General features: G+C 43.1%; 1 protein-coding gene across 4 annotated transcripts in view; it reads right to left on the reverse strand.

Annotated features, from left to right (window-relative positions):
- Positions 1 to 20,581, reverse strand: part of LOC139570963 (regulator of G-protein signaling 7) — a 118,454-nt gene that overhangs the window by 42,832 nt on the left and 55,041 nt on the right. For all 4 annotated transcript variants that reach the window (XM_071393339.1, XM_071393336.1, XM_071393340.1 and 1 more), the window contains one exon: positions 3,313 to 3,409. In XM_071393339.1, coding sequence (XP_071249440.1) covers positions 3,313 to 3,409 — 97 coding nt within the window. The remainder of the gene's footprint in view (positions 1 to 3,312; positions 3,410 to 20,581) is intronic.

Raw genomic sequence — 20,581 nt, forward strand, 5'->3', positions numbered from 1 at the left:
TTTTTCCCCCCCCAGGTGAAGCTGGTTGAGAGAATGCCAAGAGTGTGCAAAGCTATCATCAAGGCAAAGGGTGGCTACTTTGAAGAATCTCAAATATATTTTGATTTGTTTAACACTTTTTTGGTTACATGATTCTTTCTATATGTGATATTTCATAGTTTTGATGTCTTCACTATTATACTACAATGTAGAAAATAGTAAAAATAAAGAAAAACCCTGGAATGAGTAGGTGTGTCCAAACTTTTGATTGATACTGTATGTACATAGCTTCCTCAATTACATCATACCCTGTACATCGACTTGGTACTGGTACTCCCTGTATATACTGTAGCTATGTTATTTTGACTCGTTATTGTTACTCTTTATTCATTTTGTATTTATTCCTCGTATCACTATTTCAATGTTATTGTTTTTTATATTGAACTCTGCATTAGACCCAAGCCACCCCCTGTACCCGGACTTGGAACTACTCCCCTCTGGGTGCAGGTATAGGGCACCCCTCGGCAGGAAAAACACAACTAGACAATCATTTGTGCCAGGTGTGATATCCCTCCTAAATAGCTCGGGCTAATGTTCCTATCGACTCAGTAAGGCCAGCAGGCTAGTCTTTAAAAAAAATGTTTTATTGGTATGTAAATGTTATGAAAGTTATATTGTCAATTTTGTTTTGTATTTAAACGCCACTTTAAGCGTGTACATGACACTGCAACAAAATTTCCCCATGGGGCAATAAAGTCAGTAAGTAAGTATTATTGGAAAATTACCTGTAAGTAAGCATTTCAGTGTGAGTTTACAAAGCATGTGACAAATAACATTTGATTTGATTTGCTCCTTTGAGACCCCTCTCTCAAAGTTACTGATATCTCTTCTTCTGGCCATGGTAGCCAAAATAATGGCCAACTGGGAATTTTTATACATGACAATAAGCAAGATGGGATGTTAATTGCTTAATTAACTCAGGAACCACACCTGTGTGGAAGCAGCTGCTTTCAACATACTTTGTATCCCTCATTTACACAAGTATTTGCTTTATTTTGGCAGTTACCCGTATGTATGAAAATACCCTCAAATAAAAGGTGACATTCTGTACTTAAATCCAAAATGCTGGAGTATAGAGCCATGTTTAAAATATGTAGCTTCAATGTCCAAATAAATCTGGAGGAGAGTATGTGTGTCTCAATTAACACACTATTGAACTGTGGCTATTACTAAATAGAAGGCATTTCATTTTAACCGAATGCTGAGCAACACTGAATAAGAATGAACAGAACAGCTCATCCATTCATCATGTGGCTGTGCTATTCATTTAGTCATCTTGGCCCCGGAGTACTTTACTGTTCCAGGAACCCTACTCGCATTACATCAACTGTTCTGTTTGTATACTCTGGGGAAAGTCACTAGTGACATACTTAAGTTATAATGCCCGAGAAGCCGGTGTTTGGAGGATATATTGGCACGGGTGTTGTTAGGCCTGAGATGAAGTCGAGGGCCGCCAAACCGTGCCAATATATCCTCCAAACACCGCCTTTGAGGGCATTATCATTTTGTTACAACGGGTTACCAACATATTCAAATAATGATTGACAGATGTTCATTAAAAACATTATTTTTATGAATTAATTCATACTATTTCATCCTTCCACAAGATATATTCCCGAAACAAATCTAGGTTTGCTACCCAAGCCGGCTGGTTGTTAGTTCTATTTGTTCGTTTGCCAGAGACGCGACTCAGTCATTCAGTCTTTTTGTTCTGTATCTATTGACGCAACTTAGTTGTTCATTCTAAATGTTCCATTGCCATTCTGGCTGGCAACGTTCTTTTTCCTTGCTAGCCAACTACGGCTAACTTAGTCACGTCAAACAGTGCAGACAGAATAACAAGAGTAGCTGCATTTGTTTTCTAGTGACATTTATTTGGATCCATCCATAACAATGAGCTAATGAGGCACGATTTCGCCTGGCATAGAGAATGTGCTCTCTCATTAGGACAGTGTTGTTCAGAGGAGCTAGCCAACAACACAGCTAACACAATAAATTCAAACTGACGCCGGAAGGACTGCAAACTAGCTGCACGTGTTTCGTTTGACACTTTTTCAATTGACATTTCTTTGTATATATCCATAAAAATGATGCCAGCTGATTCATGATTTCGACTGGCTGAGAAACACTGCCTGCTTCTCTGTCTCATCCCGACATCCGACTCCTACACGTGCATTACAAAGGGACACTTGGAGATCGAATTTGAATATTGAAACAATGTTACAAATGTCGGAGAGCCAGACAACAAAGTTTATACAAATCTCCGCTGTTGAAAACTAAATGTTATTCTGAAAGAAATGTGAGATAATGTCTCGATGCTTTTTATAGTGGAGATCAAGTTTATAACTTGATCTCAGCCTGCCTGGGTTGATGAGACAGTGGATTGCGCAGTCAGATTGACAAAGTAAATAAGCATTTTAACGTCATAGATTTAGCCGGTGGTAACTTGTGAAATAGACACCGGCTGGAATGCGCTTTCAACCAATCAGCATTCAGGATTAGACCCACCCGTTGTATAATGAATAATGACAACTAAGAGACACCCTGGCCGATTCCAGATCATATCTGTTGTTTGCAGTACTGCAAAGGGAATAAGCATACCACTTTTGCATAAGGTGTTATAGAGAACAAGCCACATTTATAATGCTATCTAGCCTTTCAAATTTCCATAAGCATTGTTTTTAGTTTTTAGTTTTTGTTGCTCAACCTTTTCAGAACTCTGGACAGTTCCCTGCAACATTATTCTGTCTACTCTCTGGTTTACGTAAATGACTTTTCAGAACCACCGACGGCTCTCCAAGTCAGTCAGAATCCAAAAGTCCTTATTACCTGGCATTACCATTTCAATATGCACTGAGTATACAAAACATTAAGAACACCTGCTCTTTCTATGACATCGACTGACTAGGTGAGTCCAGGTGAAAGCTATGATCCCTTATTGATGTCACTTGTTAAAGCCACTTCAATCAGTGTAGATGACGGGGAGGAGACAGGTTAAAGGACTTTTAAGCCTTGAGACAAGTGAGACATGGATGTGTATGTGTGCCATTCAGAGGGTGAATGGGATAAGACAATCGAAGTGCCCTTGAACAGGGTATGGTAGTAGGTGCCATGTGCACCGGTTTGTGTCAAGAACTGCAGCGCTGCTGGATTATTCAACCTCAACAGCTTCCCTTGTGTATCAAGAATGGTCCACCATGCAACTCAAGGTGTTCCTAATGTTTGGTATACTCCATGTATTTGCACAAAAGCTAGTTAAATCAAGACTTTTACCTGAAAAAACACTTGGAATCTTGGATAAAAAACTTTTCACAGTGCGGATAGGAATTCCATTCTTCTCATCCTGCATGTGCGCTATTACGTCCTCCATCTGGAAGAAATGAGAGAAGACATTATTTAAGATAACATAGGATTATTATTGTCTGGAGGAGAGACTGAGGAAAGAGGCTGAAAAAGAGGGAGTGGTGTCTTACTGAGTCCTGAATGGCCTCTGTGACACAGATCTGGGTTGGATATTTGCAGCAGAGACACTTCTCATATCAATGTCAGTCTATGTTATTGGATTAGTGCTAATTGAGTTTATCAACTCTTACAGCAAAGTTTCTGCCTAATGTTTCCCCATCCTACGTGTCTTAAAACAAACAGGACAGAACAAAATGTCACAAAAACGGTGATGAATAAAATCACACCTTTGAGCTAAAACCTAAAAGAAATGTGACATCAAATCAAAGTGTATTTGCCGCGTGCGCCCCGAATACAACAGGTGTAGACCTTACAGTGAAATGCTTACTTACAGGCTCTAACCAACAGTGCAATTTGTAAGTAAAAAAAAAAAAAAGGTATTAGATGAGTAAAGAAATAAAAACAGTTAAAAAAGACAGTGAAAAAGAACAGTAGCGATGGGTGGGTGGTGGGACACAATGCAGATAGTCCGGGTAGCCAATGTGCGGGGGCACCGGTTGTGTCACGCCCTGGCCTTAGTTATCTTTGTTTTCTTTATTATTTTAGTTAGGTCAGGGTGTGACATGGGGGATGTATGTGTTTTGTATTGTCTAGGGGTTTTGTATGTTTATGGGGCAGTGTCTAGTATAGGTGTTTGTATGTCTATGGCTGCCTAGATTGATTCTCAATTAGAGGCAGCTGTTGATCATTGTCTCTGATTGGGAACCATATTTAGGCAGCCATATTCATTGGGTATTTTGTGGGTTATTGTCTATGTCTATGTTGCATGTTAGCACATTGTTTATATAGCTTCACGTTCGTCGGTTTGTTGTTTAGTTTAGTTTGTAAAGTGTTCTTCGTTTCGTGTCATTAAACGAGAAGAATGTATTCTAACCACGCTGCGCTTTGGTCCTCCTCTCTTCCACCATACGACGATCGTGACAGATTGGTCAGGCTAATTGAGGTAGTACGTACATGAATGTATAGTTAAAGTGACTATGCATATATGATACACAGAGAGTAGCAGCAGTGTAAAAGAGGGGTTGGGGGGGAGGCACACAATGCAAATAGTCCGGGTAGCCATTTGATTACCTGTTCAGGAGTCTTATGGCTTGGGGGTAAAAACTGTTGAGAAACCTTTTGGTCCTAGACTTGGCACTCCAGTACCGCTTGCCATGCGGTAAAAGAGAGAACAGTCTATGACTGGGGGCGGCTGGAGTCTTTGACCATTTTTATTGCCTTCCTCTGACACCGCCTGGTGTAGAGGTCCTGGATGGCAGGCAGCTTAGCCCCAGTGATGTACTGGGCCGTGCACACTACCCTCTGTAGTGCCTTGCAGTCGGAGGCCGAGCAGTTGCCGTACCAGAAAGTGATGCAACCAGTCAGGATGCTCTCAATGATGCATCTGTTGAACCTTTTGAGGATCTGAGGACCCATGCCAAATCTTTTTAGTTTCCTGAGGGAGAATAGGCTTTGTTGTGCCCTCTTCACGACTGTCTTGGTGTGTTTGGACATGACAACCTGGCTCAAAACAGACATGCCACAGAAAGACAGATCTGCATTACAACTCTCCAAGACAGGAGCACTGCTCTGCACCATGGCTCAGCTGCCCTGGCAGATGGCCCTATTTCCAGGAACAGACAGGACGGAGTGGAGCAGAGCATGGCCCGAATTTGTCAGCCTTCACGGATGGATGCCAAGAGATATCTCAAACCAGCCCTGTGGCATGAATAAATACAGGCTAACAATGTGACACATACACACACAATGCAAGGACTGCTGCTCTATTTCTTCTCCATAGACTACAATGCACTGCCCATATACTGTATCATATTGGATAGTAATTGGGAACCATTAAGGTTTATTGCTACCTCCTTGCACAAAGGCGGAGGTAGCGGTCCTGCTGCTGGGTTGTTGCCCTCCTACGGCCTCCTCCACGTCTCCTGATGTACTGGCCTGTCTCCTGGTAGCGCCTCCATGCTCTGGACACTACGCTGACAGACACAGCAAACCTTTTTACCACAGCTCGCATTGATGTGCCATCCTGGATGAACTGCACTACCTGAGCCACTTGTGTGGGTTGTAGACTCCGTCTCATGCTACCACTAGAGTGAGAGCACCGCCAGCATTCAAAAGTGACCAAAACATCAGCCAGGAAGCATAGGAACTGAGAAGTGGTCTGTGGTCACCACCTGCAGAATCACTCCTTTTTTGGGGGTGTCTTGCTAATTGCCTATAATTTCCACCTTTTGTCTATTCCATTTGCACAACAGCATGTGAAATGTATTGTCAATCAGTGTTGCTTCCTAAGTGGACAGTTTGATTTCACAGAAGTGTGATTGACTTGGAGTTACATTGTGTTGTTTAAGTGTTCCCTTTATTTTTTTGAGCAGTGTATATTGAATATGGAACAGTGGAGAGCAGACTCCACTGTAATCAATAATAATCAACATACAAGGCCTAAAAATCCATTAAATATTTTTTGAAAATGGGACCAGCATCTTACAAAAAGAGTTTGCCCTATTTCAAGTACACTGAAGCCAAAACCTATTGAGTAATTGGTTTGTAATGGACTGATAGAACACGGACATAGAACATAAAGAGCTGTAGGCAGAGTATGGGGTTACAGAGATGCCTATCTAACATGAGATCAGATTTATAAATATGTATGTCCTCCCCACTTAACAGGTGAAATTGGTGCCAGACAGAGGATTGAGAGCAGTGATGGACAGCTCTCATCAGATCATTTTGAGTAGTCGAACAAAGCACTGTCACTATGACAAACAGATATCCTTAGGTCAAAGACAGCCACTTCCAGTATTCACATTGCCAATAGATCAGCCATAGCTAAATGACAGCTGGCAGATTGACATCACATTGGCTGACACTTTTTAGAACTTAGTTACGTAATTCACTGAGCTAACCAGCAGGATAACAGAGTGATGATCGATACTTAACACTGTCTCTCCCTCCCACTCAGTGTAAAACGCCATCAGCCTGAATATTTTGAATTTAAGATATTCATGCGTGTACATGTCATGAAGAAGAAGTGTTTGTCTCTTAGACAGACTATAACTAGATCCTGCTGCCTTTCTACAGCAGATGGTATGTTTTCTGAACAGTGATTTATTAAATATTGTAACGTCTGCTTCCAACTCACACCCTCAAACACGTAGATCCCCTGAACGCAGCTCACTTTCCAGCCCACTTTCCAGCTCACACTCTCAAACACCTAGATCCCCTGAACGCAGCTCACTCTCCAGATCCCAATCACCTGAATTCTAATAACCTGTTCACACACCTGTGTCATTATCACACACTATTTAGTTCAGTTCTTTGCACCCCATCACTGTGAGGTATTGTTTGTTTTGTACCACACGTCTTTCAGAGCTCTGTTTTTCCCATGATAGTTTTTTCCTGCCTCACTAACGGCGCCTTTTGCCTATTCCCTGCCTGTACTTTATCGGATTTCCTGTTATCTACCTATTGCCTGATCCCCCGGACTACGTTACTAGCCTTTTCCCTGCTTGTACTGTTGCCCTTTTGGACCCCCTGTGTATGACCTTCAACCTGCCCCTGGACCCAGCTACCTGCCTCCTCCTATGGTTCTTTTCAATTAACACCTGCTGCGCCCTGTGCTTGAAACCAGCTCTCTGTCTCCCCTTGTGTTCATTACAGAATACCTCACCAAAAACGACAGATAGATTCAGCGGAGCTGCAGCTACGTCTGGCCCGACAGGAGGAACAAATCGATGAACTCTGCGACCTCCTTCGCCAGTCCATTCCTGCTTCACCAACATCAAGTGCCACAGCCTCCTCTCGTTCATCTCCCCCCATATCCATGCCTAATAAATATGACGGCTCCCTAGGGAAATGTCAAGGATTTCTCATGCAGTGTAACCTGTACATTGACCATCACCCCGCTGACTTCACCTCTGACAAACACAGGGTGGACTTCGTCATTGTCACGCCCTGACCTTAGAGATCCTTTTTATGTATATATTTTGGTTGGTCAGGGCGTGAGTTGGGGTGGGCATTCTATGTTTTTGTTCTATGTTCTCTATTTCTATGTGTTTGGCCGGGTGTGGTTCTCAATCAGAGGCAGCTGTCTATCGTTGTCTCTGATTGAGAACCATACTTAGGTAGCCTTTTCCCACCTGTGTTTTGTGGGTAGTTGTTTTCTGTTTTGTGTTGCTGCACCTTTCAGGACTGTTTCGTTTTCGTTCATTCTCTTTGTTATTTTTGTTTAGTGTTCTGTTTTAATAAAAATATAACATGAACACTTACCACGCTGCGCTTTGGTCCGACTACTCTTCATCCGACGACAAAAATCGTTACAATCATCTCCCTACTCACAGGCAAAGCTCTGGATTGGGTCACAGCCACGTAGGCCGCTCAAAGTTCTGATCTGTCCTCTGAATCACGTTTCCACGCCCTCTTCAATGAGGTGTTCGACTACTCAGTTTCAGGTCGTCACACCGGGGATCTGTTATGTGAGCTGCGACAGGGCGGTCGCTTCACCACTGAGTATGCCCTTGAGTTCCGTAACATGGCAACTGGCAGTGGATGGAGTGAACCAGCTCTCCTTACAGTCTACCGGAAGGGTCTTAATCGGGAGTTGCAAACCCGAACTGGCCTGCAGAGGAGATTTAACAAACCTAAACCAATATACCCAGATGTCCATATCCATTAGTAACCTACTGGTGGACCGCAGACCTATACAGTCGCCCATGGCCTGCGAGTCTTCCACGCCCTTCTCTCTTCCACCACGGTCCAATAGCCCCGAACCCATGCAACTCGGCCGCGCCCCCCACCTACTCAATAGCTGTCCGATTCGCCCACCACGAAGGGGTGACCACAACCCCTCCACCAGATCCTACCCTTCCTTTTGTTCTGGACGTGGATGCAACCGAAGTCGGCGTGGGAGCGGTTCTCTCTCAGCGGTTTGGGACACCTCCCAAATTACACCCATGTGGCTTCTTTTCCAAGGTCACCCGCTGAGAGGAACTATGATGTCGGGAACCCGAGAGCTCCTCACTATTAAGCTGGCTATCGAAGAGTGGCGCCACTCTTCGATAGCTTCACCTTCACCGTCACCTATCTGTCTGGAAAGAAAAATGTGAAGGCTGATTCCTTATCCCGTCTATTTGACCCCCTTCCTCTAAGCCAGCTCCTGAGCCCATTCTGTCTCCGGCTTGTGTCGTGGGACCCATCCAGTGGGCAATCCAAGCAGCCGTCCAAGTGGCCCTATGCCACGACCCAGCACCCCCTGACACCCCTGCAGGCAAGACCTACGTTCCTGCATCCGTCAGACCCCAACTAATGCAGTGGTGCCATACCTCGCTGAGTTCTGGCCATCCCGTAATCACCCGGACCACGGAGTACTGACACGCGAGTTCTGGTGGTCATCCCTAACAGAAGACACCTGAGATTACATTCTTTCCTGTCCCGTCTGTGCTTGGGCAAGGAGCCCTCGCCAACTACCTACCGGTAAGCTTGAGCCTTTACCTACACCACACAGACCATTGTCCCACATCGCCATGGATTTCCTCACGGATCTGCCGGACTATTCGGGCTTCACAACTATTTTAGTTGTAGTGGACCGCTTCTCCAAGATGTGCCGACTCATCCCCCTTCCGCATCTACCTAATGCATGGAAATGGCCGAGTGCATGTTCCAACATGTGTTTCGTCTGTATGGGATCCCGAAAGACATCGTTTCGGATCGGGGACCCCAGTTCGTCTCCAAGGTGTGGTGAGCCTTCCTTGACCGACTGGGGGTCTCCATCAGCCTATCCTCTGGATACCATCCCCAAACCGATGGGCAGACGGAACGCCTGAATCAGGAAATAGGGAAGTACCTTCGCCAACACTGCACCCACCAACCACACGAGCTGCGTCGCTATCTAGCCTGTGCCGAATACGCACAGAACTCCCTGGTGCAAACCTCACTCCATCTCACTCCTTTTCATTGTGTGTCCTCGGATACCCCCCGCGTTCCCATGGGAGACAGAGCCCGGAACTGTGCCTGCCGTCGATGAGTGGTTTCGACGGAGCGAGCAGGTTTGGGAGACCACACATCGGTACCTCACACAAGCGTATAGAATTTCACACAGCTAGAGATCCCACAAACACTCCACACAGAGACCGACACCTTACACACTATAGAAATATAACATTTTGGAGTACCACATAGTACACCCCACATTATGGAGCATACAGGCAGATGTAATGCAGATTTGAGTGGGAGTTGGTCAAGTAGACTTCTTCTTCCCGTAACATTTTTAAATCATCCACTGCATTCAGAAACAGAGGATTGTTCATAATACTTTGGCAAAATTAGTGTTGTTATGATTTAGAACACAGTATTTTGACAAGCAATAGTAAACACAATATTGAACAGTATGATGCATTTGTGTATTGACTCATTCCAAAAACAATTCTCACCATACCTTAGGGCAGGGATCATCAACTAGATTCAGCCGTGGGACGATTTTTTTCTTATGCGGATGGTCAGGGGGCCGGAACATGATTACAAATAATTTGTAGACTGCAAATTGTCTGCAAGAAGCCCAAACAGATATAATATTTGACTAAAACATAATAGTTTCAAACCTTGCTGACATTTGTATAATGTCACATATATCTCTCTCTATTATGCGTGGGAATACTTTGGAACATACTTTCAAATTAAAATCACTTGGAGATGATTTTCTGGTGTTTTTACGGTCTTTAATGTACCAAAAATGTAAGAAACAAATTAAACAAGTAGTATTTTTTGCTCAGAAAAGCTAGGGGGCCCACGGGCTGCCAGTTGGGGGACCCTGCCTTACGGCATATGAGAAAGTCACATCTTCACTGGCAAAACAGAACATAGGCTTGTTTGTGATCCTCATTCAAATGTACAGGCCATATGAATAGATCTAAAGAATAGAGTTAAATATGAATAGATCAAATATCTGATTTGGTGGCTATAGCTAAATCCATCCAAGACTGTGCCCTTTAAAATAAACATTCAAGCTCATATAGTGTAAAATATATGGAGAAATAAATTATCAATTTACTAGCCAGTGTTATAGAGGTGTTTTAATACTTTAAGCACAGCTTTCATGATAATCATGCAATATTAGCTTGTTTGGTTTTCATAAAATTCCTTTCTATTCATCAAAGTTTAAGTGAATCTGTCCCCCACATTTTAACCAAGCAACCATTTTCTCCTCATTTTAACAGGATAATTCACTTTCAAGCATATCAGGCTTGAAGCTGTCCTTCTCTGAGAGAACAGTCAGACAGTGGTATGAGCTCACTGTTTTGGGGAGAGACATCATATCAAACCCCAAATTATGAATTATATAAACTCAGCAAAATAAGAAACGTCCCTTTTTCAGGACCCTGTCTTTCAAAGATAATTTGTAAAAATCCAAATAACTTCACAGATCTTCATTGTAAAGGGTTTAAACACTGTTTCCCATGCTTGTTCAATGAACCATAAACAATTAATGAACATGCACCTGTGGAACGGTTGTTAAGACACTAACAGCTTACAGACGGTAGGCAATTAAGGTCACAGTTATGAAAACTTAGGACATTAAAGAGGTCTTTCTACTGACTGTAAAAAACACCAAAAGAAAGATGCCCAGGGTCCCTGCTCATCTGCGTGAACATGTCTTAGGCATGCTGCAAGGAGGCATGAGGACTGCGGATGTGGCCAGGACAATAAATTGCAAGGTCCGTACTGTGAGACGCCTAAGACAGCGCTACAGGGAGACAGGACAGACAGCTGATCGTCCTCGCAGTGGCAGACCACGTGTAACAACACCTGCACAGGATCAGTACATCCCAACATCACACCTGCAGAACAGGTACAGGATGGCAACAACAACTGCCTGAGTTACACCAGGAACGCACAAACCCTCCATCAGTGCTCAGACTGTCTGCAATAGGCTGAAAGAGGCTGGACTGAGGGCTTTAGGCCTGTTGTAAGGCAGGTCCTCACCAGACATCACCGGCAACAATGTTGCCTATGGGCACAAACCCACCGTCGCTGGACCAGACAGGACTGGCAAAAAGTGCTCTTCACTGACGAGTCGTGGTTTTGTCTCACCAGGGGTGATGGTTGGATTTGCGTTTATTGTTGAGGGAATGAGCGTTACACCGAGGCCTGTACTCTGGAGCGGGATCGATTTGGAGGTGGAGGGGCCGTCATGGTCTGCGGCGGTGTGTCACAGCATCATCGGACTGAGCTTGTTGTCATTGCAGGCAATCTCAACGCTGTGTGTTACAGAGAAGACATCCTCCTCCCTCATGTGGTACCCTTTCTGCAGGCTCATCCTGACAATGCCACCAGCCATGACAATGCCACCAGCCATACTGCTCGTTCTGTGCAGGATTTCCTGCAAGACAGGAATGTCAGTGTTCTGCCATGGCCAGCGAAGAGCCCGGATCTCAATCCCATTGAGCACGTCTGGTACCTGTTGGATCGGAGGTTGAGGGCTAGGGGTAACATCTCACAGCAAGAACTGGCAAATCTGGTGCAGTCCATGAGGAGGAGATGCACTGTAGTACTTAATGCAGCTGGTGCCCACACCAGATACTGAATGTTACTTTTGATTTTGACCCCCCCTTTGTTCAGGGACAAATTATTCAATTTCTGTAAGTCACATGTCTGTGGAACTTGTTCAGTTTATGTCTCAGTTGTTGAATTTTGTTATGTTCATACAAATATTTACACATGTTAAGTTTGCTGAAAATACATGCAGTTGACAGTAAGAGGATGTTTTTTTTGCTGAGTCTATATTTAAAAAAAAATAATCAACTACTTTGATCATAATATTGTCAATCAAATCAAATTTGTATTGGTCACATATACATGGTTAGCAGATGTTATTGCGAGTGCAGTGAAATGCTTGTGCTTCTAGTTCCGACAGTGCAGCAATATCTAATAAGTAATATCTAAGAATTCCACAACAAATACCTACAGTGAGGGAAAAAAGTATTTGATCCCCTGCTGATTTTGTACGTTTGCCCACTGACAAAGAAATGATCAGTCTATAATTTTAATGGTAGGTTTATTTGAACAGTGAGAGACAGAATAACAACAAAAATATCCAGAAAAATGCATGTCAAAAATTTTATAAATTGATTTGCATTTTAATGAGGGAAATAAGTATTTGACCCCTTCTCAATCAAAAAGATTTCTGGCTCCCAGGTGTCTTTCATACAGGTAACGAACGGAGATTAGGAGCACACTCTTAAAGGGAGTGCTCCTAATCTCAGTTTCTTACCTGTATAAAAGATACCTGTCCACAGAAGCAATCAATCAATCAGATTCCAAACTCTCCACCATGGCCAAGACCAAAGAGCTCTCCAAGGATGTCAGGGACAAGATTGTAGACCTACACAAGGCTGGAATGGGCTACAAGACCATCGCCAAGCAGCTTGGTGAGAAGGTGACAACAGTTTCTGTGATTATTCGCAAATGGAAGAAACACAAAAGAACTGTCAATCTCCCTCAGCCTGGGGCTCCATGCAAGATCTCACCTCGTGGAGTTGCAATGATCATGAGAACGGTGAGGAATCAGCCCAGAACTACACAGGAGGATCTTGTCAATGATCTCAAGGCAGCTGGGACCATAGTCATCAAGAAAACAATTGGTAACACACTATGCCGTGAAGGACTGAAATCCTGCAGCGCCCGCAAGGTCCCCCTGCTCAAGAAAGCACATATACATGCCCGTCTGAAGTTTGCCAATGAACATCTGAATGATTCAGAGGACAACTGGGTGAACGTGTTGTGGTCAGATGAGACCAAAATGGAGTTCTTTGGCATCAACCCAACTTGCCGTGTTTGGAGGAGGAGGAATGCTGCCTATGACCCCAAGAAACCATCCCCACCGTCAAACATGGAGGTGGAAACATTATGCTTTGGGGGTGTTTTTCTGCTAAAGGGACAGGACAACTTCACCGCATCAAAGGGACGATGGACGGAGCCATGTACCGTCAAATCTTGGGTGAAAACCTCCTTCCCTCAGCCAGGGTATTGAAAATGGGTCGTGGATGGGTATTCCAGCATGACAATGACCCAAAACACACGGCCAAGGCAACAAAGGAGTGGCTCAAGAAGAAGCACATTAAGGTCCTGGAGTGGCCTAGCCAGTCTCCAGACCTTAATCCCATAGAAAATCTGTGGAGGGAGCTGAAGGTTCGAGTTGCCAAACGTCAGCCTCGAAACCTTAATGACTTGAAGAAGATCTGCAAAGAGGAGTGGGACAAAATCCCTCCTGAGATGTGTGCAAACCTGGTGGCCAACTACAAGAAACGTCTGACCTCTGTGATTGCCAACAAGGGTTTTGCCACCAAGTACTAAGTCATGTTTTGCAGAGGGGTCAAATACTTATTTCCCTCATTAAAATGCAAATCAATTCATAACATTTTTGACATGCGTTTTTCTGGATTTTTTTGTTGATATTCTGTCTCTCACTGTTCAAATAAACCTACCATTAAAATTATAGACTGATCATTTCTTTGTCAGTGGGCAAACGTACAAAATCAGCAGGGGATCAAATACTTTTTTCCCTCACTGTAATACACACAAATCTAAGTAAATTGGAATAAGAATGTCTAAATATATGGATGAGCAATGTCAGAGCGGCATAGGCTAAGATGCAATAGATAGTATAGATTAAAGTATATACACTACCATTCAAAAGTTTAGGGTCACTTAGAAATGTCCTTGTTTTTTAAAGAAAAGCTAATTTCTTGTTCAATACAATTACATCAAATTGATCAGAAATACAGTGCAGACAGACATTGTTAATGTTGTAAATTACTATTGCAGCTGGAAATGGCTGATTTTTAATGGAATATCTACATAGGCGTACAGAGGCCCATTATCAGCAACCATCACTCCTGTGTTCCAATGGCACGTTGTGTTAGCTAATCCAAGTTTATCATTTTAAAAGGCTAATTGATCACTAGAAAACCCTTTTGTAAATATGTTAGCACAGCTGAAAACTGTTGTTAAAGAAGCAATAAAACGGGCCTTCTTTAGACTAGTTGAGTATCATCAGCATTTGCGGGTTTGATTACAGGCTCAAAATGGCCAGAAACTCGTCAGTCTATTCTTGTTCTGAGAAATAAAGGCTATTGCATGCAAGAAATTGCCAAGAAACTGAAGATCTGGTACAACACTGTGTACTACTCCCTTCACAGAACAGCGCAAACTGTCTCTAACCAGAATAGAACGCGGAGAGGGAGCCCCCGGTGCACAACTGAGCAAGAGGACAAGTACATTAGAGTGTCTAGTTTGAGAAACAGACGCCTCACAAGTCCTCAACTGGCTGCTTCATTAAAAAGTACCCGCAAAACACCAGTCTCAACGTGAACAGTGAAGAGGCAACTCCGGGATGCTGGCCTTCTAGGCAGAGTTGCAAAGAAAAAGCCATATCTCAGACTGGCCAATAAAAAGAAAAGATTAAGATTGGCAAAAGCACACAGACACTGGACAGAGGAACTCCTATACACTTCTTGATAAACTCAGTGACCGTCTCGGTGAACACGTCCATATTATTCTCAGAAGCTACCCAGAACATATCCCAGTCTGCATGATCAACCCAATCTTGAAGTGCGGGTTCTGATTGGTCAGACCAGCATTAAACTGTCCTTTACACCTGTGCTTCCTGTTTGAGTTTCTGCCTATAGGAAGGGAGGAGCAAAATGGAGTCATGGTCAGATTTGCCGAAAGGAGGGCGAGGGAGGGCCTTGTATGCATCCCGGAAGTTAGAGTAACAATGGTCCAGTGTTAAATGAACATATACACTACCCATACAAAAGTATATGGACACACCTTCAAATTAGTGGATTTGGCTATTTCAGCCACACCCGTTGCTGACAGGTGTATTAAATTGGGCACACAGCCATCCAATCGCCATAGACAAACATTGGCAGTAGAATGGCCTTACTGAAGAACTCAGTGACTTTCAACGTGGCACCGTCATAGGATGCCACCTTTCTAACAAGTCAGTTCATCAAATTTCTGACCTGCTAGAGCTGTTATTGTGAAGTGGAAATGTCTAGGAGCAGCAACGGCTCAGCTGCGAAGTGGTAAGCCAGACAAGGTCACAGAACGGGACCACCGAGTGCTGATGCGCATAGCGTGTAAAAATCATCTGTCCTCAGTTGCACCACTCACTACCCAGTTCCAAACAAGCCTAAGATCACCATACGCAATGCCAATCATCAGCTGGCAAGGTGTAAAGCTCGCCGCCATTGGACTTTGGATCAGTGGAAACGCATACTCTGGAGTGATGAATCACGCTTCACCATCTGGCAGTCCGACGGACGAATCTGGGTTTGGCGGATGCCAGGAGAATGCTACCTGCTCCAATGCATGCCAACTGTAAAGTTTGGTGGAGGAGGAATAATGGTACGTGGCTGTTTTTCATGATTCAGGCTAGGGATGAATTGGAACGCCGACTGCAAGCCAGACCTACCATCAGTGCCAACCTCACTAATGCTCTTGTGGCTGAATGGAAGCAACTCCCCGCAGCAATGTTCCACGATCTAGTGGAAAGCCTTCTCAGAAGAGTGGAGGCTGTTATAGTAGCAAAGGGGGGACCAACTACTTATTAATGCCCATAATTGTGGAATGAAATGTTCGAGCAAGTGTCCACATGGTTTTGGTATTGTAGTGTAGTACCTTCCAACCCATACGGCAAAGCAATTCAGCAATTCAAAATAATCTTTCTTTCCTATCTTTCTTTTCTTTTTTTATCTCTTTTTGTAACTCTCCTTCATTGGACGCAACATTTCCCCTCTGGCTGAGAAATAATTACATTTTAACTGACAACATGAACTCACACAACACCCTGAAAAGTTGGCTTAAAATGTGCAACAGGGTGAGAGAGCTAGAAACATTTTGCTTCACCTGCCACAATAAACAATAACCTTTGATTTTGATTTGAAAGTTCTACCCCAGTTCACAGTTAATAATATATTATTGTGATTTCTACGAGGGTTTTGACAGATGGCATTCTCACTTTCTGTATTCCATTTAGCTTGTGCTCCAGATGGTTGTCGACAGACTGACACCAACGTTCCTATTTGGCTTTGAAGCTTTCCCAGAAGTATCACTGAGGATCTGTTGGCAACTTTAACTGATCTAATCAAACACAGTGTATTAGCCATGCTAAAGTAAATTGAGATGAGAGAATAATATGAAAGTAATGCTGGGTTATTTTTTATGTGAGTAGAGGTATAGATAGATAGATGTAACTTGTTAGAGATTGTTCACCCTCCACCTCAGCCAATCACCCATCTCTTTGAATTGTCAAACCAGTGTATTTTCATCAAAGGCAAGCATTTGGAACATGTTGCCCCCATTTTCACATCTCTCCTATGTATGAGCTTTCAGAGACACAGAGAGAGAGACACAGAGAGAGGAGAGAGAGTGAGAGAGGAGACTCCCTGGGGCTACTAACAAAGCTCACAAGATGTGGTTGATCTAAGAGTCCAGAGGGAATAAGCCAAATGTCTGGATACCTACAGGGAAATGTTGAATTCTCTCTCACCCGTCCCCAGGGAATTCCATGTATTGGAAGCTGAGCTGTGGCGCATGGATGAGAGGTAAGCCTGCTGCCTAGAAAAACGGCAGCATTTATCCTCATTTGACATTTTTTGGGGTTAACACAGTTCACAGGCGAGATACACTGCCTTCAGAAAGTATTCATACCCCTTGACTTATTCCACATTTTGTTGTTACAGCCTGAATTCAAAATGTATTAAATACTTTTTTTTATCACCCATCTACACACAATACCCCATAATGACAAAGTGAAAACATGTTTTAACATTTTTGGCCAAATGTATTGAAAATTAAATACAGAAAATGTAATTTACATAAGTATTCACACCCCTGAGTTAATACATGTTAGAATCCCCTTTGACAGCAATTATAGCTGTGAGTCTTTCTGGGTAAGTATCAAAGAGCTTTGCACACCTGGATTGTACAATATTTACCCATTATTCTTTTAAAAATTCTTCAAACTTGCTAGACAACCATAGATTTTCAACCAGATGTAAGTCAAAACTGTAATTCGGCCACTCAGGAACATTTACTGTCTTCTTGGAAAGCAACTCCAGTGTAGATTTGGCCTTGTGTTTTAGGCTATTGTCCTGCCGAAAGGTGAATTCATCTCCCAGTGTCCGGTGGAAAGCAGACTGAACCAGGTTTTCTTTTAGGATTTTGCCTGTGCTTAGCTCCATTCCATTTATTTTTTATCCTGAAAAACTCCCCAGTCCTTAACGATTACAAGCATACCCATAACATGATGCAGTCACCACTATGCTTGAAAAAATGAAGAGTGGTACAAATCAATGTGTTGTATTGGCTTTTCCCCAAACATAACACTTTGTATTCAAGACAAAAAAAGTGCATTGCTTTGCCACATTTGTAGCTGTATTATTTCAGTGCCTTATTGCAAACAGGATGCAGGATTTGGAATATTGTCATCCTCTATAGCAGGTATTCCCAAAAGTATGCGCAATGCCGCCGGGGGTACGCCAAATAAAAATGCGATTCACTTTTTTTTTTTATCGTTCTCCACATTTTCAAACAGTCCATTTATATTTTCCCAACGGGGCTATACATTTGGGTGCGTTTTTTCTCTCACTTGAATACCCTTGTTTCACTGCCAAATATAAAATTCAACCATCTAGTGTTCAGCGAAATAACAACACAATGTCAAATAGAGGTAGCCTAGTCAAATAATTAACATCCAATCATATTAACCGTTACTCTCTCGCGGGAATTCCACTAACGGTCCATATGTAGCCAAATGTAGCTCATTCCGTTTGCTCGAAAATTGATAAATGGTTAAAAAAAAAGTAAGGCCCGCGTCCATAGAGACACATACCAGCTCTAGTGGTAGTACTGCTACTACCAGCAGTACTACACCTGCACCTGTCGACGACACAAGTTGTTCTGCTTCCATGAGCACATCCAATGCTAGCATCAGTAATTCTACATTTGGTAGCCATGCTAGCATGGACACTGACAGTTGTGAATCTGATGCAGCCAAAGAGATACTACCCCCTTACCCGGGAAAACACCGAACAACAGACAGGGACGTTGGACCATCAAAGAGGCCAAATATGATGAGAACTACATCGATTTGGGGTTCATTTATATTGGGAGTAGTGCCTTTCCCTAGCCACAGTGTGTTATATGTGCAAAAGTACTATCTCACAACTCAATGAAACCTTCACTCTTGCGCAGACATTTAGAAACAAAACATGCCAGTATTTTGAGCGAGAATTAAGACGACTTTCGAGTAGTAAGACATGTATAAAAGTAACAGATACCATTAATAAGAAGGGGCTAGAAGCACCTTATATGGTGAGTGGCTAGGACAGGCAAACCCCATACTATTGCAGAGGACTTAATTCTTCCTGCTGTCGTGGATATGGCTGGGACAATGCTGGGGGGAAAGGCCAAAAAAACTATACAGACAATTCCTTCATTAAACAAGACTGTTTCACGACGCATCAGTGACATGGCAGGAGATGTTTTGAAACAATTATTGCATCGCATACAAGCCAGTGAATTCTATGCGTTACAGCTGGATGAGTCAACAGACGTGGCGGGCCTTGCACAGCTCCTGGTATATTTCCGTTACGTTTATGGGGGGTCAATTAAGGAAGACATCCTCTTCTGCAAGCCACTGGAAACCAGGAAATACATTTTTTAGGTACTGGACAGCTTTGTGACATCAAATGGACTTTGGTGGTCAGGGTGTGTTGGTATCTGTACAGTTGGCGCAAAAGCCATGACAGGGAGACATAGTGGTGGTAACGCGCATCAAGCAGTTGCTCCCGATGCCACTTGGGTACACTGCAGCCTCCACCGAGAGGCTCTTGCTGCCAAGGGAATGCCTGACGGCTTCAAAGACGTTTTGGACACTACAGTGAAAATGGTTAAGTTTGTCAAAGCAAGGCCCCTGAACTGTCGTGTATTTTCTGCACTATGCAATGATATGGGCAGTGACCATGTAATGCTTTTACAACATACAGTATTGACAAAAACATTTTTATTGACAGAGGAGCTTAAAGTTTTCTTTACTGACCATAATTTTCACTTGTCTCACCGCTTGCATGATGACGCGTTTCTCACACGACTGGCCTATCTGGGTGATGTTTTTTCTTGCCTGAATGATCTGAATCTAGGATTACAGGGACTCTCCACAACTATTTTCAATGTGTGGGACAAAATTGAGGCTATGATTAAGAGGTTGGAGATCTTCTCTGGACAACACACAGGTCTTTCCACCATTGTAAGATTTTTTGTGTGCAAATGAACTCAAGCTTACGGACAATGTCAAATGTGATATAGTCAAGCACCTGAGTGAGCTGGGTGCACAATTACGCAGGTACTTTCCCGAAACGGATGACACAAACAAATGGATTCGTTATCCCTTTCATGCCCTGCCTTCAGTCCACTTACCGATATCTGAACGAGAGCCTCATCGAAATTGTAACAAGCGGTTCTGTGAAAATTGAATTTAATCAGAAGCCACTGCCAAATTTCTGGATCTGGATTGGGCTCCGACTCCAATTTTCTTTTTTAATTAATTTGTTAAAATTTAGAAAAACATTATTCCACTTTGATATTATGGGGTATTGTGTGTAGGCCAGTGATGAAAAAAAATACATTCAATACATTTTACATTCAGGGTGTAACACAACAAAATGTGGAAAAAGTCAAGGGGTGTGGTATATCATGGCTCTGTGGTTTCTCTTCCTGACACTACTATTTCAGTTACGGTCCCAATACTCAATTTTGCTGACTCTAATGTGGGTTTTTGTAACCATAGTAATTGCTTCTATAGCCAAGTCTGCCTTTACAACCACTGTTTATAACTCCAATGCTGTCTCTATTGTTTTCTGTTGTTCTTTATACGCTGTCGTACATTATTGCGTCTAGGTTCAGTGTTGTTGTTTTCTATTGTTTGGCTTGCTGTCTGTATAATGCCTCTGGCTGGGTCTGTGCTCTCTGTTGTTGTTTCTACTGTTTGGATGGCTATCTCCCTGGTTGATGGTGGGATAGA

This window comes from Salvelinus alpinus, chromosome 3 (assembly GCF_045679555.1).
Source record: "Salvelinus alpinus chromosome 3, SLU_Salpinus.1, whole genome shotgun sequence".
In the NCBI taxonomy this organism is placed as follows: Eukaryota; Metazoa; Chordata; class Actinopteri; order Salmoniformes; family Salmonidae; genus Salvelinus; species Salvelinus alpinus.